Source organism: Tyto alba, unplaced genomic scaffold (assembly GCF_018691265.1).
Source record: "Tyto alba isolate M040663 unplaced genomic scaffold, T.alba_DEE_v4.0 Super-Scaffold_29, whole genome shotgun sequence".
NCBI classification, from domain to species: domain Eukaryota; kingdom Metazoa; phylum Chordata; class Aves; order Strigiformes; family Tytonidae; genus Tyto; species Tyto alba.
Window position 1 is genome coordinate 9,007,814 of NW_024881303.1, and position 20,031 is coordinate 9,027,844.

At 43.0% G+C, this 20,031-nt stretch overlaps 1 protein-coding gene across 8 annotated transcripts in view; it reads left to right on the forward strand.

Annotated features, from left to right (window-relative positions):
* Positions 1-18,423, forward strand: part of SYNE2 (spectrin repeat containing nuclear envelope protein 2) — a 198,665-nt gene extending 180,242 nt beyond the window's left edge. For 5 of the 8 annotated variants that reach the window (XM_042798988.1, XM_042798991.1, XM_042798987.1 and 2 more), the window contains exons 102-117: positions 2,867-3,054; positions 3,211-3,361; positions 3,834-4,016; positions 5,292-5,429; positions 6,332-6,526; positions 7,372-7,654; positions 8,013-8,081; positions 8,884-9,020; positions 9,951-10,080; positions 11,257-11,468; positions 13,828-14,028; positions 14,392-14,520; positions 15,015-15,203; positions 15,864-15,953; positions 16,172-16,218; positions 17,056-18,423. In XM_042798988.1, the coding sequence (XP_042654922.1) occupies positions 2,867-3,054; positions 3,211-3,361; positions 3,834-4,016; positions 5,292-5,429; positions 6,332-6,526; positions 7,372-7,654; positions 8,013-8,081; positions 8,884-9,020; positions 9,951-10,080; positions 11,257-11,468; positions 13,828-14,028; positions 14,392-14,520; positions 15,015-15,203; positions 15,864-15,953; positions 16,172-16,218; positions 17,056-17,281 (2,568 nt within the window). In that variant the 3' untranslated portion in view covers positions 17,282-18,423. The remainder of the gene's footprint in view (positions 1-2,866; positions 3,055-3,210; positions 3,362-3,833; positions 4,017-5,291; positions 5,430-6,331; positions 6,527-7,371; positions 7,655-8,012; positions 8,082-8,883; positions 9,021-9,950; positions 10,081-11,256; positions 11,469-13,827; positions 14,029-14,391; positions 14,521-15,014; positions 15,204-15,863; positions 15,954-16,171; positions 16,219-17,055) is intronic. The other 3 variants (XM_042798992.1, XM_042798994.1, XM_042798993.1) reach the window with 2 other exon arrangements.
* Positions 18,424-20,031: the final 1,608 nt, after the last annotated feature.

Consider the following 20,031-nt stretch of genomic DNA (forward strand, 5'->3'; position numbering starts at 1 on the left):
CAGGGACTTATCAGAGGGATCTTAAGGATTTATGCTAGTTTTACGTGCTGGAGATGGCAAGGATTGGGCACAGCTGAATTTGACAGCTATCCCAGCCAAGTGGAAGTGTGAAATGAGTTGGATAGTCCTGGAGTAAATTTCTCTCTCCAGCAGCCAGGGAAGGAAAAGGAACTTTCGCAAAGCACAGACTTCATTGTTGGAGTCCACCTTTGCTTGGGCCTGTGCTGTAAGTCTGCCTGGGTTCAAAGTGCCTCCCTAGGAAGGCTGAGAATGACCACAGCTGTCATCTGGCCTTTGTGTTAAACAAAAATATTTGCCCTAAAACTGAGGATCAAGAATAAAGCTGTCAATCATGGAAGCTTTATTGCATCTGCCTTTAAGAACACCTATGGGTGTTCTTCCCATCTTCTGTCCCTGGCTGCTGCTTTCATGTCTAAGTAAAGATCCCTGAGTGACCCAGACCTGAGGGCTGTGTTCTCTGCTGGTTGATATCCATCCATTCCGGTCCCAGACATCATGGGAAGGGCCAGCTCCTCTGTGACAGGAGTGGAGATGGCTCCCACCAGCTCCACTGCAGGAGTTGGTCTAACACCAGAAGTGTTGGCCCAGTGCCTCTTCTGATGGTTTCATCTGCATTGTGAATGGTCATATAAACAACGGGGAACTATTTTCTCCCCATCCAAACCTTTTGCATTCTCAAAGGCTGTGATAAGTTGCCAGGCACAGAAGAAAGTGGGGCACAAAGGAATTGTGTCCAAACTAGTTTATTTTTATTATGAGCATTCAAGCCTCAGCTCGCTAAAAGAGCCATCGTTTGCTGCTCAGAGCTACTTACTGCTTTGTTGTTTGGGATCTGTTTCAAACACAGACCTCTGGGTACCTCTAGACTCCTACTGTAACCTTTTAGCAGGCTGAGTGTGAGAAGACTCTGCTGACTAAAAAGACCACAGTAAAAAAAAAAAGCCTCTTTCGCTCTGCTTTAGAGAAACCTTTATCTGAGTGCAACAAGTAAAAAGATCTTTCCTGGTTTTATCTGAACAACTATTTCAGCAAGAGCAGTGATGGTGAGAAATATGCCCTACAGGCTTCTTTTATTTGACATCCATGACTGGAAAAGCTTTACATGTTCAGTCTTGAATAATAACATTTACAAGCATTGTGCATCCACATAGATGTTTTATGGCATGTTTGTTCAATTAAAGGATGACGATTAAAACATGAGTAATACTAATTTTAAGATTTCAAAGCTGTTCCACTAATGCAGAAGTCTGGCAGCATGTAGTCTGTTTATGCTCTCTGGACAAGTCTCTTCAGAGTTGAAGGAAAAGTGCTTTTTGGGGCTCAATGTATGTTCCTGGCCCTGTTAGTTTGTTGTGTTTGTCTCACCATAATGCAGTCAAGTCATTTGGAATAACAGCTTGGAAAACAGCATGGATTCTGCCTGTGGTTACTCCATGAACACAGGCACAACCAAAAGTAATGAGATTGTGTCAGCAACATTACCACAGTGCAAGTAGAGCGGATTTGTAATCTGTGGTCCAAATTCTCATTTTCACTAATACAGCTGTAAATCCAGTCTCATGAATTCAGAAGAGTCTCTTCAGGTACCAGTAATGGGGTAGAGCCTGCTTCCAGACATAAGAGCCTGTGTTAAAAAGACACTGCTGCCTCTTGTTCAGAAAACAGCTGTGAATCCTTCATAAGCTTTCAAAAATTATGTCGGGGCTGCTTCTGGCAGTCTCTCATCTACATAAAGATTTTGGCTTCTGTATTCCTTAAAGCTGTACATTACCATGAATCCCACAAGCCAAATTTTGACCATTTATGGCTCAGCCCTTTCAGGTACCTATGTAACAACACTGAAGACTGCCACTGGGTGATACTCAACTCCTTGCAGCTTGCTGACTTCTAGGAAGATCTTCCTTCAAATACTTTTGTATTTACTACAAGCTGTGTCTGTTTTGAGATTTTTTTGTTAGTTTTACTTTGTTTTGTAAGTCTAGAGCAAAACCAATTCTGCTTCATCTGTTCGCTGAAATCAATAATACCATTTAATGGGACTTTCTGTTTGCTGTTGTCAGTAAAACACTCATTTGTGTTTGTTACTCTTGTGCTGTTCAAGCAAAAGTCTGCCTATCCTTTGTTAGGAAAGTCAGAGATAAGTTGAAAAAATGGAAATGTAGTGGACATTGCCATTTCCTTAATGACTTTTCAACAAGAAATATTTAAATAAGGCTTTATTTTTCTATTATTCAATTACATTGACTTTAGGAGTAGTTATCGGTACAGAATGAGAGGCCAGATTATGATGGAGATGCAGGCTCTGGAGAAGAAACCTGTAGTGTATGAAGGGTCTTCCCAGACCCTTTAAAATAGTCTGTCAAAACAGGAGCTGTACAAGAGGGAATAAGTAATGTAACACCTTTCGTGGTACCAGCCTGTGATCATATAGTCACTAAAGTACACAAACTGTACTACAAGTTCTCTGTCACGTCTTACAGTGCAGTAGGCTGATATGAGACACTGTCATCTTGGACTGTCAAAATTAATAAGTATGTGTTTACAGTATGTGAAAGATTTGGATCTTGAATGCACATTAAAATTATCCAGACTGCTAATGAGAAGATTGGGCTTTCACTGAGGAAACGAGAGCTGGACAATCCCTTTTTGCATGGCAATTCTGTCCTGACCTGTCAGCCTGTCACCTGCACAGCTCATCCTGCAAATCTGTTTTCTAAAGCTAAATTTGCTTTTCCTGACACACAAATTGCCCTCTCCCCATCCTCTGCCGCATTTTGAAAGGGTATGTCTGAAGTCTCGCTGCGCGTGTTTCCTTCTACTCAAGCTATTCTTTTGCCAATGGCAGGATCTGCAGCGAGACATAGAGCAACACACTGCAGGGGTGGAATCCGTGTTTAATATTTGTGAAGTCCTGCTACACGATTCAGACGCGTGTGCTAATGAGACAGAGTGTGACTCCATCCAGCAGACTACCAGGAGTTTGGACAGACGGTGGAGAAACATTTGCGCCATGTCTATGGAAAGGCGAATGAAGTAAGTCTCTTTTCTTACCCCTCCTAAAGAAGCCTGTGGCAGCATCTTGAAGAAATGCTGTAGTTTTGCCACAAGCTGAGTTTTGAAAAAGAAAAAAATCCAATATTAATAGTTAGCTTGTGATAAAACCTTTCCCTTTTTACTTCTCCCTGTTAGAATCGAGGAAACCTGGCGCCTATGGCAGAGGTTTTTGGATGATTATTCTCGCTTTGAAGATTGGCTAAAATCATCTGAAAGTACAGCAGCTAAGCCTAATTCTTCAGAGGTTTTGTACACACATGCAAAGGAGGAGCTGAAGAAATTTGAGGTGAAGTTTTTAACTTCGTGTTTTTATGCTCAGCAGCATGCTGAATAAATACTTATTGTCTATGTGAAATGGCTGGATCACTGAAAAACACGAGTTTGGCAGCATTTCTGTTCAGAGAATATAAATAATTTGGCCAGTATGTGGCTGCTAGGTATCTGGCTGATTTATCTGTCTGCAGGACTTTTTTTAATATGAAGAATCCAATGGTCTGAACTGACAAGATTCTGCTTATAAGTTAAAGATTTGCTTTTTATAGGCAGAAGACTTTTGTGGGTTGATTTTATTTTTTTTTTTTTTCCCTAATGAGCTAAGTCTGAGCAGACGATTTAAAATACGGGTCCTTCTCTGGATTTAATTTTGGGCTTGGAAGGTCTGTTTTTAAGGGGAGGGTATCATCTCTCTTGATGAATAGTATCATCTGGATCCTTTCTCTTATCGGCAAGGGAACTGAGTTCCTTGATTTGCCTTGCAGGCATTCCAACGGCACATTCATGAACGGCTCACACAGTTGGAGCTGATCAACAAGCAGTACAGGCGCCTGGCCCGCGAGAACCGCACGGACTCAGCCAGCAAGCTGAAGCAGATGGTGCACGAAGGCAACCAGCGCTGGGATAATCTCCAGAAACGAGTCGCTGCCATTCTGAGGAGGCTCAAGGTAATTGCCTGGTGGGGTAAAAGAGTGAGGAGCACTTGCAAGTTTCTGTAGAAATTACCCAAGGGTAAAACTCATACTGGAGCAACTATCTTGTGTTGGTTTATGTCTTCAGTTACCAGGGTAGGAAAGCAGCTCTGGAAAGGTCACCAAGTACAGGGCATAAATGTGTTCTTGGTAGTTGAAGAAGCGTAAGGGAAGAATGGGTGTAAATTTTGGAAGGTGTGTTGCAGGCCTCACTGCTCCTATCCCACTCTTCTCTTACCTGGTCTTGTCATGGGTGGGTGCGTTCATACATTTGCACCTTTTCATAAATAAGAGGCAGAGAGACAAAAGGGCCCCCGTGCAGATGCAGTTTGGAGTTTACAACACAGCTCTACTTTATGTGAAGTTATGATTCACCTACAAGGCTTTAAACGTGGAGATGTGATGGAGAGACATGTTGCTGTCACCAGCTCCTGTTGTGCTCTCTGCCTGGTGGAGGATTGTATTTGTGACACTAAAGAAGTGTCCTGCTTGTTGAGTTAAACTGATCTCTGGGCAGATATTCTGTGCTGTGCCCTGGGGGAAACTTCTCACTGCCCGATTTTCAGATGCACCAGTGCTGCAAGCAATTGACAAGGGAAAATATTAGATCCCAGAAGTCAGTGGATGAGGCTGTGAGAGCACTGGTGGGGTTTGATCTGTGCAGTTAGGAGGTGTTGTGTTTGGGCTGTTAGATGATCCCCTTCCTGGACAGTAAATCCACTGAAGAGAACTGAGGCACCACAAGCTGCGTGTCTGTTGGCAGTTTCTGTGGGACATGGCAGCAGAGAGAGCTCCTGCTGGCTTCCATGGCAAATGATGCATTAATTACACTGGCGTGGTCATCCGTGATCCAGCTTCTCCACTGTTTCATTGATTTTAATGTCATAGTTTTGATTAATTAGAGATGGGTCTTGATTCCTTTGTCTGTCTGTCTTCTAAAATTAGAACAAATGAGATCTTAAACGTGAGTCTGAATAACTATTACACTGAATGTAGTTATATAGAAGCACCTTGAACTGCTGAAATTTTATTCCCTCTCCCATACAGGTAGTGTACTAACATAGGACACTTTGTTCCAGCATCACAACAGGAAGGGAACAGATTTTATATGTGACATGTTGCCATTTGTGCCCTGAAGTCCTTTAAGGTCAACAGCAGTTTTGAAACAAAACACTGTTTCCAGAGGGCTCCTGTGACCATCTTTTTTGGTAGCTGAAGTCTTATAACACTGGCTCCCTTCTTCCTATTCAGCACTTCACCAATCGGAGAGATGAGTTTGAGGGGACGAGGGAAAGCATCCTTGTTTGGCTCACGGAAATGGACCTTCAGCTGACAAACGTGGAGCACTTCTCAAAAAGTAACTTTGATGACAAAATGCGCCAGTTAAATGTACGTATCCATATCAAGCAGTTGTTTAATAGAGCCCAGCTGATCCTACGGGGCTGCCCTCTCTTGACAGAATCATCTACTTTTCTGGAAATTCACAATAACCAACAGATTTCTGCAGGGTTCTCTTTGTTTTAAAACACCAGTAAATTGTTAAGACTTGTCTTCTGAATCCAGATCAAACTGTACAGTATTTAAACTCAGATTCAGTGTTTAAGCTCAGTTCTATCCTGCCGTTTTCTCCTAACACTGATTGTCAGTGACAGTGATAACTGGCCTGAAGAGAAGCACATGCAGGTTAACAGTAAAAGCTACATTCCCAATTTCAAGTGTGTTTTTCTGGTGAGATTTTTTTAATTGGCCTTAAGGTAGGATCTCTCCTCTTGAGTTCATTGTTTGTAGCTGGGACTTTCAAACAGAAATAAGGCATCGGGTATGTGCACTGATTCTAAAGAACATACTAGTTCTTTGCTACCTGCTCATATGCTCATTTCTCCTTTCTCCCTGCCCTGTTAATTGTTTGGAGATGTAGATTTACTATTATGTGGGCTGGAGGCTCAACCAGCCCAACAAACTTCTTTGCTACTAAGAAAAAGATTGTGTGTACCCAACAGAAAAATAAACTCTGATTAGCTGAACTCTCATATCATGATCCCCCAGAGGCTCAGGACACTGCAGTCATATTGATGTACACGTGAGTGGAAGATGCCATTTCATTTGGAACTGTAAGCCTGCTAATAAAACAAACTTCTGGACCTCTTGAGTAAAAAGATTTTTGCCAAATGAAATTATACAACAATGTTAATTGCTGATTTTCTTTCACTGCAGTGAGAGAGAAAAGGACAAACATTAGGCTAGAAAGGGGCATTGCAGAAGTAATTATTTCTCTTGTATGTTCCAAATAGGGTTTCCAGCAGGAAATAACACTAAACACCAATAAGATTGATCAGCTGATCGTTTTTGGGGAGCAGTTAATTCAGAAGAGTGAGCCTTTGGACGCTACACTGATTGAAGACGAATTGGAAGAACTTCATCGATACTGCCAGGAAGTGTTTGGGAGGGTTGCCCGGTTCCATCAAAGATTGACTTCAAGGCATCCTGTAAGAAGCAACAGTTGTTTTGATGCTTTGGCAAGATTTTGGTGTTTAAACTGCAATGCTCATTGCTTATCCCTAGCCACTTGGCTGAGTGGTGTGAGCTCAAAGGGGTCAGGATCTCCTCAGTAGTTGTGCCAACTTTGCTAAATCTTTGTCACCAGTCTTGTCTCCTCACACCTCTCCTGTTGGCACTCCATCTGCAGAATCTGGATAATAGCATGGAAGTCATTCACGGGGTTAATATTCAGATAGCAGTGGTTTGAGGGCTTCAGAAGCTTTTTTGGTGTTTTTAATTTCCCATCGTTTTTTTTAATTTCAATAATGTGCTTAGAATTTCTCTATGGATTAGTCTGTGACTAATTCCATCTGTCCACTTTCTTGTGAGAACCCTGAATGGGTAACAGCATGCTCTTTACTTTTCACTGAGAACATTTCAATGATTCTCAGTTTGCTTTGGCTCAAAAAGAAAGAACATCTGTTAGAAAACCAGGTAGAGGAAGTAAGATGAACATCTGTGAGCAGCTGTTCACTCCTGCCTGAGCATCATTTCATTGCTGATCTGTGCAGTCCATTTGGAACTGGGTACTCCTCCCTGCAAACTAGAGAGAGATCTTATGGTGATGGTTGAGTGTCTTGAAAGAGGGGTGCTGATCTGAGGATTATTTTGACAAAAGAGGAAGGAGGCAGAAATGATGCTTCCCTTTAATTTTTGACACATGGTCTTCAATTACTGCAACTGGCTGCAAAACAGTCCCCAGTAATACTGTAGGGCTCAATCATTAGCTCATTAAGCAGTGTAGATCTATTGTAAATCTTACTAATATGCAATAACTGTTATTTATTTTTAGGGATTGGATGATGAAAAAGAGACCTCTGAAAATGAGACAGATCCAGAAGACTCCAGAGAAATCCAGAATGATCCCTGGCATAAGAAGGCCATCAGTGAGGAGCCCTCTTCAACGCAGTCCCTTTGCCACCTTATGCCCCCTACTCAAGGTCATGAAAGATCAGGATGTGAAACCCCCGTCAGTGTTGACTCCATCCCACTCGAGTGGGATCACACAGGTGATGTGGGAGGTTCTTCCTCTCATGAAGACGAAGAAGAAGCAACATACTACAGTGCTCTGTCAGGTGAGAACCAATCGCCAGCTGTTTGTTTTGAGGTGGACAACTGCAGGATGTCCCTGTGTGGGAAGGGAGGGGGATGGAGGTCTTACTCCCATGTTGTTCGTTGGTTTTCGAGTACTTTTAATAGATGGGAGCAGTCTCATCTCCTAGATGCCTTGATGAAGGGAATGGTATTGTCTAAACCAAGCTTATATTTTCAGAAACATTAGGTTTTTAGAAACCTTGCTTCTTAAGAATGTTTGATGGAAATAGTACCAACAGCCTGTTTGTTCTTTGTCTTTCCTGTCCCTGATTGTTTCAGTTGTTTTTAATAGTTGGAAAATATTGAATAGTGAGGAAAATGACATTATTCTTTTTTCAGATGTAGAAATCACTGAAAATCCTGAGGCATATCTTAAAATGACCACAAAAACTTTGAAAGCAACTTCTGGTAGGCACCTGCTAATGCATGTGTCTGAACATGGCAATCTCCCTGTGCTGCACGCTATATTCCTCAACCTCTCTCATATGTAATGTCTGACTTCCTGCCTTGTGTGGACACCATGTCTCATCCTGTCATGGTGTTCTTACGCTGCAGTATTCACATGTACATTACAAAGCAGTCAAGAACATACCATTTAGATTTTTCCTAGTAAATGCCAAGGTGGTTAATGTGCATTTCATTGTATTGATCCCAAGTCTTTTGGTACTTTCTTGGTGGTTTGCTCTGGGTAGTATCACTTTTTTGGTTGTTTCTGATTTTGATTGCATATTTACTGAAGGCAGTAGTTCCAACTCTGCAAGTACTTTTTGTGTTTTGTGCATGACAGAACCGTGTGTGTCCTGTCTGTTAAATCCAGAACAAACGTTCTCCATATCAGGACATGTCTATACATGTCCCTACTGAAATGCGTTGCAGATGTGGAATATTATTGTTGGGTTGCAAATTTTCCAAAGCCACAGTGCAGCCCTTTTCATTTATTTTTTGAATACTCATACCTGTATTCAAGCATTTTCCAGAAGAAAACAGAATGTCCCATAACTGCATGGCTCTCATCTCATTACCTTGAAACACTGTTGATGTTTTGCAAATGTGCATGCTTTGCAAGGAAAGCTGCAAAACTGTCATTTTGATGCCATAACTTGATGCCATTTTATTCAGAGCGCTTTCTAACTTAATACAAAGCAACAGCTTCCTTGTGGAGATGGGAGTTCACACTCATGGCATACGGCTTTGGTTTTATTTCTTTCAGGAAAGTCTGTTTCAGAAGCTCATCCTTGGCATTCCCCAGATAGCCCAGTCTGCAGGAAACACCGATACAACCAGACAGAGATGGTTGGAAATGTGTTGTCTGGTCCAGAGACAAGTACTCCCTATAAGCCAGACTATGTGAGTTGGAGGCTCTGTGGGCTCTGAACCTGTACTACACAGTCCCTTTGGGGTTCCTGTGTAACTCCATCCTCTTCCCTCCTCCAGCATCAAGGAAAAGATTAGTTGCAGAAGATTAGTTGCCTTATGCAAACTCAGACATTATTTCTGGTGGCTCAGGTAACCAGGGAGAGTCTCTGTCCACTTGCTAGAAAAGCTTCTTTAAAGCAAATCAGAACAGTCACGTTAGGCTCCTGATCAGAGTCAGTGTCTGGAGGAACTTACGTCCTTTATTGCTATAGGAGAAGTCTAGGAGAATTTAAACTCGCCTCCAAGGAGGGGCTGTAAATACTCTCCCTTGATACTCCCTGATGTATCTCCCTTTCCTAAGCAGACCGATTTGAAGGGTCCTTTTCTAGGGTGCAACCCACCATTTAATCTGCTTCTGGGCACTAAAAAATGTGCCCAAATGGCTACTGTTTGTTGGCACCTCAGCCTGGATGGCTGGTTGCCAGCCGTGGCTTCACCAGCAGCTGCCAGGCTCAATAGGTCTGGACCAGCTGTCCGTCCTCTTCCAGGCACAAAATGGTGCTGGTACCTGGCTGCTTTTGTCATCGTTCATCTGGTCTTAGAGCCTTAGAGTCTGGGTCTTATTGCCAAGACCCAGAATCCAACAATCAGCGTCAGCAGATTTACGTTGTCTGGTACATGTAGTGCAAAAGCAGTTGATTTACCATGTCCACTCCTGTAATAATTAGCATCACTATGGCGTGTGTTTGTTTACTGAGAAGGCACAGAGAGCCAGTATAAACTGTTAGCAAAGAAGCCCAGTGCTAAATCTGACATGCAAGAGCTCAACAGCAGCCCAGCCACCCGAAAGTAACACATATGAAGTTTGACCTTTGGTGGCTTGTTAACCTGTAGGGCTGACCCACCAAAATGTCATTCCAGGTGAAGCAGCTCAGCCCTGCAAGCAGCAGCAGCATCAACAAGGAGAAAATTACGTGTGCAAACATGAGTGATGAAGAACCCCAGGATGACCAAGAGCTCGTGAATATCGCAGCTGCAGAGAAGCAGTCAGGTACAGAGCCTTAGCAGTGGCGTTGGTGCTGTGGTGTTTGTCCTGTGACTGGGGGGAGATAAAGCAGAGGTGGCACAAAGGCAGCACATTTGCCTTGGGAGAAAACAGAAGTAAACCACTATTCTCTACATTAATGTATTTTGCTAAGATTGGCTGAGCTGCCTTCTCACCTGGTACTTTCCAACCCGTGTCTGCTGTTCTGAGCTTCCACATTTTCTGCCAGAATCGAGATTTTTATCACCTGTAATATACTTCTGCCTCCTTGCTGGTTGGAATGGATGGGAGCAATTTCACTTTTGTGTGCTACTGAATACTTCAGAGACTTTTAATCAGATTTCAAACCAAAGTGTGTCTCATTGCCTAAAATAAGATTGCTGTGGTTCGTTGTCTCAGTTATTGGTACTCCATAAAACAAGATGCTACAGCTCCCATTTACAGAAATGTCAGAGCTGGTCATGTATTCTGTTCTTCACTGTCTTCACTGTGGTCCTTTCTCCAAAATAGGTGAACAAGCTGGTTCTCTGAACCTCTTAGGACCTCATTCCTGGTTCTAGGTGCTTGAGATTGTAATAACACATCTGTACTGCAATCACAAAAGCAAATCAAGTGATAAACAGAAGACTGTAGCTATGTGCACCAGCTTGCTTAGTTTATGTCTCTGGTCTCACAGATGGACCAGGGTTGAGTTTCATCCATGGGGTGAATAGAAAACCTCTGAGAAGGGATTAGATGTGCTTCCAGAAATGGTGTTAGTGATCACAGAGGTGGCATTTCCATCTGCTAAAGCACTAAATTGATGAAACGTAAACCCAAGTCCTAACTGCTCGATCATACTTTGTCCCATGATGAATTTTGGTGTCTACTAAACCACAGCCAGGCTCACTGAATTCCATCTCCATAGATTTGTTCTGTTCTTCCAAGTGAATTAAAACATTTTCAATGAATGTGATTAGAATCCCATGTGGAATCACTATGTGAATAACTTAACCAGTAATATGAAACTTCCTGACTGCAGAATCTCAAGAGAAAATGTGTCTGGGTAACAGTAGTACATGGTAGCAATTATTTGTCCTTGAGTAGATTGGAGAATAATTTACTCTTAAAACCCCTTGCATCTGTTTTACGCGCTCTTCACCTTACTGAAGATTTAAATGTTTGTTGTTCTATCGTTTGTAGGCATTATTGATAGGTGGGAGCTCATCCAAGCTCAAGACCTCAGAAATAAACTTAGGATGAAACAGAAATTGCAGCAGTGGCAGCAGCTGAACTCAGATCTCAGTGATGTCTCTGCTTGGCTTGATAAAACTGAGGAAGAGCTGGAAGAGCTGCAAAAAGAAAAACCTTCAACCAGCATGCAGGCATTGGAGCAAAGGGTCAAGAAATTGAAAGTAAGTTATGGCACACTGAGAAGTGGGATTTCAAGATGATGATGCTCTTTACGCTCCTAGTGTGAATGCTTATAACAATGTGTTCATTCTTTTTCAAACAAAACAGCCCCAAACTTACCTTTTTAAGCCTTTTATTTTAGAAAACAAACAGAAAACGGTTAAATAGTGAAGGCATAGATTCCCCAAAGGCCTAGGATCAGGCCTTGTCTTGGGGGGTTGGATATTCTGAGCAGTGATATATGCAAACCAGAAACGGATTGAAAACTAGCCAGGTCTACAGGCGGCGAAGTCAGTCTGATTTTTTTTTTAATTAAATTAAAGTGGGGGGAGGGGGTGTTGTAGCTCTAACAAGGAGACTGAAAAAGATCTGCTCTAAAGCTCTGGGTTTTAGGAATATGGTGTTTGCAAAAAATCTTAGCTCTAAGTAGCACCTTTGTTCAATAGCTGAAGGATACATCCTTTCAAAACATGCAGTTGCATTTTTTCACTTTGCAAAAGCAGATTTCTCATTGAATAGAATGTATTAGTTAAAAACAAGAAACGAAATAAACTCAAGTCTCTGCTAATCTTCAGCCAAGCAGCAGAACAGCTAGAGACAATGACAAGAACATTTGTCAGCATGTGTGGTCATGTTATGTTGCCTGCTGTGACTCTCGGCTTCCATAAATTAGAACTAAGTCAGGTCTGCAGGTTACCAGGGTACACGTAAGTGCTAGGTCCTTAGGACTTAGGTAGCAAAATGCCTCAGGTTGAACTCTGCGAGAGCAAGTGTTCCTGACACTTGTGAGAGTGCAGAATCCCTGTGTGCTCACCCTTCTGCCAGCAGCCTCGTATGGAGTCACCCAAATCGTGAGGCTGCGGGCCAGTTTGGTGTCACAAACAAGCCACTGCAGGACAGAGGAGGGATTTCTTGGGTATGTTGAGAGCTTAAGCATGTACCTGTCCTGGAGAAGTCATTAGGCCAGGGAGAATGACTCTGCACTCCAGCGTGTGAGTCCGGTGAGAACAACTCTGATTCCATCAGCCAGTCTGAGTTAGGCACCGAGCGCTAGGAAGGGTTTGGTGATGTCTCGCGGGTGGAGAGAGGCGCTTCCCTTCAGGCTGGAGTTGGGTGTCTGCCTTCTTCAAGGAGCAGAGCCTCACTTCTCTGCATTTTCTGAAGAGGAGTCCATCTGGCTGTGAATTCCCTTTTCAGACAGCTTGGCTTTCTATGGGTGTCTAAAAGAGCCAGCACATTCTAAGATGTGAATTTCATGAGATGTCAATACACCCCAATTGCCCTGGGTAAGAATAAAGCCAGTCTGGCTGCAGACTGGCTTACTGGTGTTTACAAGTCTGTGATGGACCATTTGTATTGTCCGATATTGAAAGAAACTTTGTTGCTTGAAGGAGGGAGGCAGGGTTCTTTGTTGGGTGAAATGTAATTTATACCAGTGGTTTTCAACAAGTGGGACGCAGATCTTGAGAATATATAGATTGACACTCTTAGTCACAAAGGCTGCTAAGAAAAGCAATCTGAGCTGTGTTGATTGCAGGACTCATCTTGCAGCTCTTACTTTTCTACCACAAGAGCCCACAACTTGAAAAAGACTGAGTACCCTTGATTCAAACTGTAAACTTCTTGAGGGTATGAGGTATTGTTTGGCATTATTTTTTTTTTTAAAAAAAACCTTCAAAAATACAGGCTCTACCTTAACATAAAGGTGGTTAGATGATACAGCCATGACTTTGCACATTCCATGTTATTTGCCCCTGCAATTTTAAGGGAGAGGAGGAAAGCAAGCAGGACTGCCATCTGAGGGCACCTTGACAAGTCAGAGAAATGGGCTGATGGAAACTCTGGTTAGAGAGAAGAAAAACAATTTCTCACAGTGGGGTGGCCTGGTGTGGGACCAGGGCCCCAGAGGGGATGGAGAGTCTCTGTCCTGAAAATACTCAGAATTTGACTGAATGAGGCTCTGAGCAGCCTGCTCTGAGTTTGAAGTTGGCCCTCCTTGGAGCAGGAAGATGGAGTACAGACCTCCAGATACCCCTTTCAGCACTATTTGGTATGATTCTAAGATCCTGACTCTAAGGGCAGATGTGGAATAAGCACTAATGCTTGTGACTTAGGGAGGCGCACAAGCCCAGTCAGATTTGTTTTCTTCAAAGTGAAAGTTTTGGCTTTTAAAAAAACCCAAAACAACAACAATAAAAAAGACCACCTTCCTTAATATGTTCCTTAGCAGTATCTGAAAAGCCACCAGATTCAAACAGCTTTCCCCAATACCTGTGATTCTTTTGAGGGCATAGTTTTATTGTAAAGAAACAGCCTGGGTTTTGTTACTTCTAGAAGCTCCTAATCCTCTTTTTCTACCAGGACATGCTTAAAGCATTTGATAACTACAAGGCAGTGGTGCTTTCCGTTAACCTGAGCATCAAAGAATTCCAGAAACCGGATAGCACGGAGTTTAAAGAGCTTCAGAACAGGCTTTGGAAGGTGAACTTGCACTGGGAGAAGGCAACTCATGCATTGGACAACTGGAGGAAAGGTTTACAACAAGCCCTACTGCATTGCCAGGTGCATATGACATGCCAGCGTACGAGGGAAAACTCCTCTTTAGGGTGCTGCTGAGGGGTAGAAAAGGGGAGAGGGCAGAGGGGGGTGTTTCCTGCACACCACTGGAATGGTTGCTCAGAATCTAAGACGCTATTTTCTCATAAACTTGACTCTGGGTTTAAAGGGTTTGGTAAAAATATCTTTCAACTGGATAACAACCTTTTATTACATAGGTAGAATAGTTTAACCAGCTTGCTGTAGCCTCTCTGATCTGAATCATTGGCTTTGTCTAATCTGGGCTAGTCATTTTGTTTGTAGGCAAAGCCAGGTGAAAGCACTGCAAAAGTGTTTTTTCTCTTATGTGCAAATCTTTTGCTTCTTTAGGACTTCCATGATCAGAGCCAAAAGCTAATTCTGTGGTTATCAAGTGCTGATAGCAGAAGGAATGGAGCACAAATCACAGATCCAAGTACTGACCTCAATACAATACTGGAATGCCAAAAGGAGCTAATGGTGAGTGTAGTCTTAACTGCAGCACCTCAGCTTTTCCAGTGAGTCACTCGCGTTCAGCACAAAATGAAGAGCAATGTGTTTATTTCTCAAGATGTCTGCAGCCTCTCCTCAAACCTGCTGTATTCAGGCATGTACTGGTTTCTGAAATGGACTAAGAGATTGCCTGTATGAGCCATATTTTCTGTAATTACACATCATAATTAGGTTCCTTATGAACGGTCTTTATGCTAGAGGAAGACTTCCCATTTCCAAGGTTTAATGTCTTATGGATTAAGTACTGCTACAACTATTTCTAAATATTAGTTCAAGCAGGTACAACCAGTCTCTTGAAGAGAACTTCATTTCATATGTAGCTGTAATAGCCATTCCTATGTATTGCAGATGCTCAAGCAGGTTGAGTTGTTCTTTAAAGCCTTCCAGAGTTCCTCCCTTTATGAGAACATCCTTAAAGTTGAGAGTAAGTCTGTTGCACTGTTTTTTTCATTTGTTCTAAGCAACTGGAGAAAGAGCTGCTGGAACAACAGCTTAAAGTAAACTCACTTCAAGAACTCACTGCTTACCTGCTGCTTAAATCAGATGGTGATTACTTTGAAGCTGATGAGAAGGTCCATGTCATTGGAAAGAAACTGAAACAGCTTATTGAACAAGTTTCACATGACTTAAAAACAATACAAGGAAATCTGGTGAGTCAGAGTTTATATACTTCTTCGTGGATGTTTCTTACTGAAAAGGAATAACATACTAAGAGTAAAGGTATTTATAAAAGACTGACTTAAAACTTAAGTACTTCTACCTTCATAAGCAGAAAAAAAGAACCATTAACTCTGGCAATAGGAAAAGCTTCAGCACCACGAGGCTGGTGCAGAGAGGTTGTGCAGTCTCTGTCCTTCAGGGCTTTGGAGAGCAGACAGGATAAAGCTTTGAGTAAGGCTTTCGGTGCGGTCTCATAGCTGACCTTGCTTTGAGCAGGAGGTTGGACAAGATGAACTTCTGAGGTCGCTTCCAACCTGAATTATCCTACAATCCACACCAAGTATCAGGCTAGGAGTGCGTAACCAACACGTAGGTGTTGTAGTCCTTATCCTGAGAGCTGTCAGATAGAGATTTTTTTTTCAAGTTAATACCTGTACACACCTGCTCCATCGTAATTCCTTCAGGTTGTGAATAGTAAAACATTTCTTTATGCTGGGGAATCGGGGCGTCTGTTTACCACTGGTCATGCACACCTGAAGAGGCAGTGGGCTGTGCACCTGCAGAGGGGCAATGGAAGATGGCTCCTTGCGCTTCATCTGTTGTGAGTTTTGAACGTGCATTTTAAAGAGGGAGGTGTGGTTACCTTTTAGGATGCCAGAGCATTCCTGCTAGTTCCAGAAGACTTGGACTCAGGAGTCTATAATCCAGTCGCAGCGAAATCCAGCCCTGCTGTGAAGGCGGCAAGTATTTTTTTCTAGTGTTTTGCTATCAGCATGCAGCATATTTTGACACATTTAGCCTGAAAGTTCCTCAGATGTAATCATTTTACCTTTTAGATGCATGTACCTCATTACAGAATTTACAGCAGGACTTTAAAGTCTACAACTGTCTTTTTTGAGAAAGAAAAATTCTTTATAGTTTCTGAAACCTGGATACTCAAAGTTTTTTCTCTCAGCAGATCACCATGAGGAGAACTTCAGATGGAAGAAACAGCAGCAGCACAAGGTATTATTTTATATTTGCCTGATCTTTTGAAGGATAGTGAAAATGGCAGAGGAGAGCCGAGTGCCAGCAGAAACCTGGGCAGCTGTTCCTCCTGGGCTGACATACGGGTGGAGGCGATTTCCGCCTACCTGTGGTATCTCCTCCCCTGCCAGCTCTGGGCTGCACCTTGGCGAGTGGTTTCCTCTAGCACTCTGCTCACAGCCCTCCGCACCAGTGTCCAACCCTGGCTTGTCTTTACTCTGGAGAAAATATTTTTTTGTGCTAAATGGGGGAAGACTGAAGTTTTAAATCTTCCTTTAATTCCACCGGCATACCTGGAACAAGAAACTTGCAGCTTAGAGCCACTTGTTACAACCAGACCGGGAAAGACAAAGGGAGAACTTCACCCGCAGCCATCAGGGCCTCCTCAAGGGACCGATCTCAGGGTGCCAAGGCAGAGAGCCTCATCAGCCAGGGTAGCGGCTTTCCGTTGTACTTCAGCATGCGTTTAGCATGCTTTGTTTGTCTCCTGGGAAGAGTTAGGTTTGCATCGTAAAATAGTAGAAAAAAGCACTGATCTAAGCTATTACAAATAAATGTTTCTTCTTCAGTAGCAGGGACGGTAAAGCCAAACCAGGAGCTGGCTTCCCACTGAGCAACCTTGCATGCTTTCCAGTTGCAGTTGAAGTGTTTAATGTGCAGCGCGTTTTCCCGTAGATCACAGCCCTGCATCTTGGAAGGGTGATGTGAACCCTAGAGAAGGGGTTAAAATAACTTGTTTAATTCAAACTCTAAACGGCCTCTTTTTTTCTGTTGTTTGTTTTTTTTTTTTTTCTTCCCTTTTTTTCTCCTTTTCAGAGATGAAAGCCATCCACAACCTCTGCAAGCAATCCCTCGGTCTCCCTCATTCTTTTACCGTGTACTACGAGCAGCTTTACCTCTTCAGTTGTTCTTTCTACTGCTTTTACTCCTGGCTTGCATGATTCCATCTTCTGAGGAAGACTACAGCTGCACCCAGGCAAACAACTTTGCCCGTTCTTTCTATCCTATGCTGCGATACACCAACGGGCCTCCACCAACTTAGAAAGCAGCCCACGAATCTTCAGTTAAACCAATACACACTGTCTGCGGTGTTTTCTTCATTCTGGTAGCACCAATCAAGCAGTGATGTCACATAATTAAATACAGAAACTTTTGTGCTGCTAGTTCCCCAAACCAGCCACTACAGCACCCTCCAGCCTACACACCTCTGCACAGGTTGCTGCTGTTGCAGGGAATGTGTTAAATTTCACATCTCAAAATGCGTCCCTTGACAAAATTTCAGCATTTTTGTACGGAAAAAACCCTTTTTCTATAGATTTTTAAACTGTAAGCGACACACTTTATACTTTGATGCAATAGGTACACTATTTTATAGGTGCAGTGCTCCTAAGCTTGCAAGGTGATTGAATACTGAGTTATTAGATGCAGAAACTACATCACAGTAATCTTAAACACAGCGTGACAGCCCAGCGGTTGAAGAGGCACCTTGACTGAACTGATGACTGCACACACTTCACGTTAGCTGTCTCTTTTGGGACTGCAGTCACTTGCTGGAAACAAAACAATCCACATCTTTTTGAGTCTTTGTTACTGTATTTTATTCATCTAACACATTGAATAAGAGGATGCATGTTTGTTTTGTTTCACATAGAGTGTTCTAGGGGTTAGGATTGCTGTGTTGTCTTTTTATACCACCTTTGAAATAAGAAATTGTTGCATTGCATGGAAATGGTTTATAATGCACATATTTTCTAGATGAACATGATTATGTAGACTATCCCTGATGTATACAAATAATGTAATGACTTTTTTTAATGAAAGATTTTTTCAGTTTTTAACCTGCTGAATAGTGTACAGTATCTTGGGAGAGAACTGTGCATTTTTATAAGCTTCGTTTTTAAAATGAAACTGACACTTGGGCAGTGGGTAGCGACCCCCTGTGTACAGTCAGCGTTGCCGCTGCTTCTCGGTTGTACAGTTTGAGGACTGTCATTAAAATTTTGCCAACGTCTGCAGGGACTGTCGGTGTGTCTAGTGGGGGGCAGCCAGCCCTGTGTTCCACCAGTGCTGACCCTGCCCCTCCGAGGGAGGTCAGCTTATTTGCGTGGTAACGCGAGGGGGTCAGCAGAAGCACAACCCCTCCAGCTTGTCAGAGCAAGAGATTAAAAATTTAGAAGTGGAGCACGTGTTTGGTGGCACAGACCCTTTTCTTTGCAACTGGCTGTAAGTTCCTGGAGGAGGAATACAAAGTTGAACCAACTACTGCTTATGACTAGTTTGGAATGCTGGACTATTTCCCCACCCTGGAACTGATTTTCTAAACCAAGAGTTGCGGCAGTGCTGGAGCGGGGAAGCGCACGTCGAGGAGAACTCAGTGCGAGAGTAAGGGCTTTTGTTGGACACTAAGAATGATTGTGTTTGGTTGCAGTGAAAATTGCCAGGGAATTAGCCAATTTCTTTAATACTCACCTATAGAAAATAGGATTTATGATTAGCCTGCGAGAATTCTCCCACCTTTTCTATACTGGTCACCACTGGTGGTTGCTCATCCCCCGTCTCCTGGCAGGGGGATTTATGAAGCAAGTGACTTTGCATTCTTACATCCAGACGGTCCCTGTAGCAAACCAACAGCTTCTTCCCAACCACGGTGGTAGAGACAGCGTGGTTTCTTTCCAGGATATTAAACTAAACTAATAGTTGAACGGTGAGGCAGGTCGCTGCAAGGTTAGCAAAGCTTGCAAAGTTGGCACGATGCTTTAGCTTTACAACTTGGCACTTCCTAGTAGTGGTACGGTGCAGTGGTGCGCCCGGGCGCGGCCGGGTACGGCAGCCCCCTGCCCACGCGTCTGCCCGCGGGCCGAGCGCAGCGCCCGGGCTCCAGCTGCTGCCCGCCCCGAAGGCAGCGCGCCGCTCCGCCGCGCTCACGCCGTGGAGCCAGGCTTGTGCTCCAGCCACCGATTTCACAGCTACAGCTCAGCCAGAAGTGCTGCATCCGGAGATAAATGATGGGTCCCTCCCCACCCAGTGCTGCACGACGACACACACGCTCTCCTCTCTCCCTCTGCCATCATTATTTTGTATTTCAAAAGCAATTACTTTCAGATGGAGCTCATTTAAGTTTCTGTCTCTGTAGAAGTCAGCCAACTCCAACCATTATTTCATTGCCAGGTTGTCACAAATGCCCATGCAAACCTTTCTGCCAAGAACTAATAGTCAGTTGCTGACATGATATTCAGTTCTTCTGCCATTAAAGAACCTATGCAGGGGAAAAAATTTTGAACAATGTTAAAAGGTCTAAAGAAATTTCATAGCCTGCAATTTCCTTTCATTATGTACAGTTACATCAAATTGTTGAGCTGATGTAATATATAAAATGAGGAGCTTTCATGACATTATCACAAAAGGTCACCAAAAAAAAAGTCTGGGAAAATAACTTAAATGTTTTTTCCCTCAAACCTATTTTAAATCATTTTACTTCCAGTTGATTATAACCACTGCACTGTAGGCTGACACCGAAGTCTGCTTCAAACAAGTCATTATACATACCTACCCATTTCTTAGGGTCATCTTTTGCTCAGGACTGGGTTGTTAGTGTTCAGTGAAAGAAAAAAAAAAAAAAAAAAAAAAAACAAACGTGTAAGAGCAAAAGCGAGAGCAAACATGCACATGTGCACTTTTGCACAGGCATTGCATGTCGGAGTGAAACCAGGCCAAAACTAGTCCTGCATTGAAGCCTTTACTTCTTTGGCAGAGATGAGACCTCAGTCTGTTTTCAGCTATACCTGCCCCGTC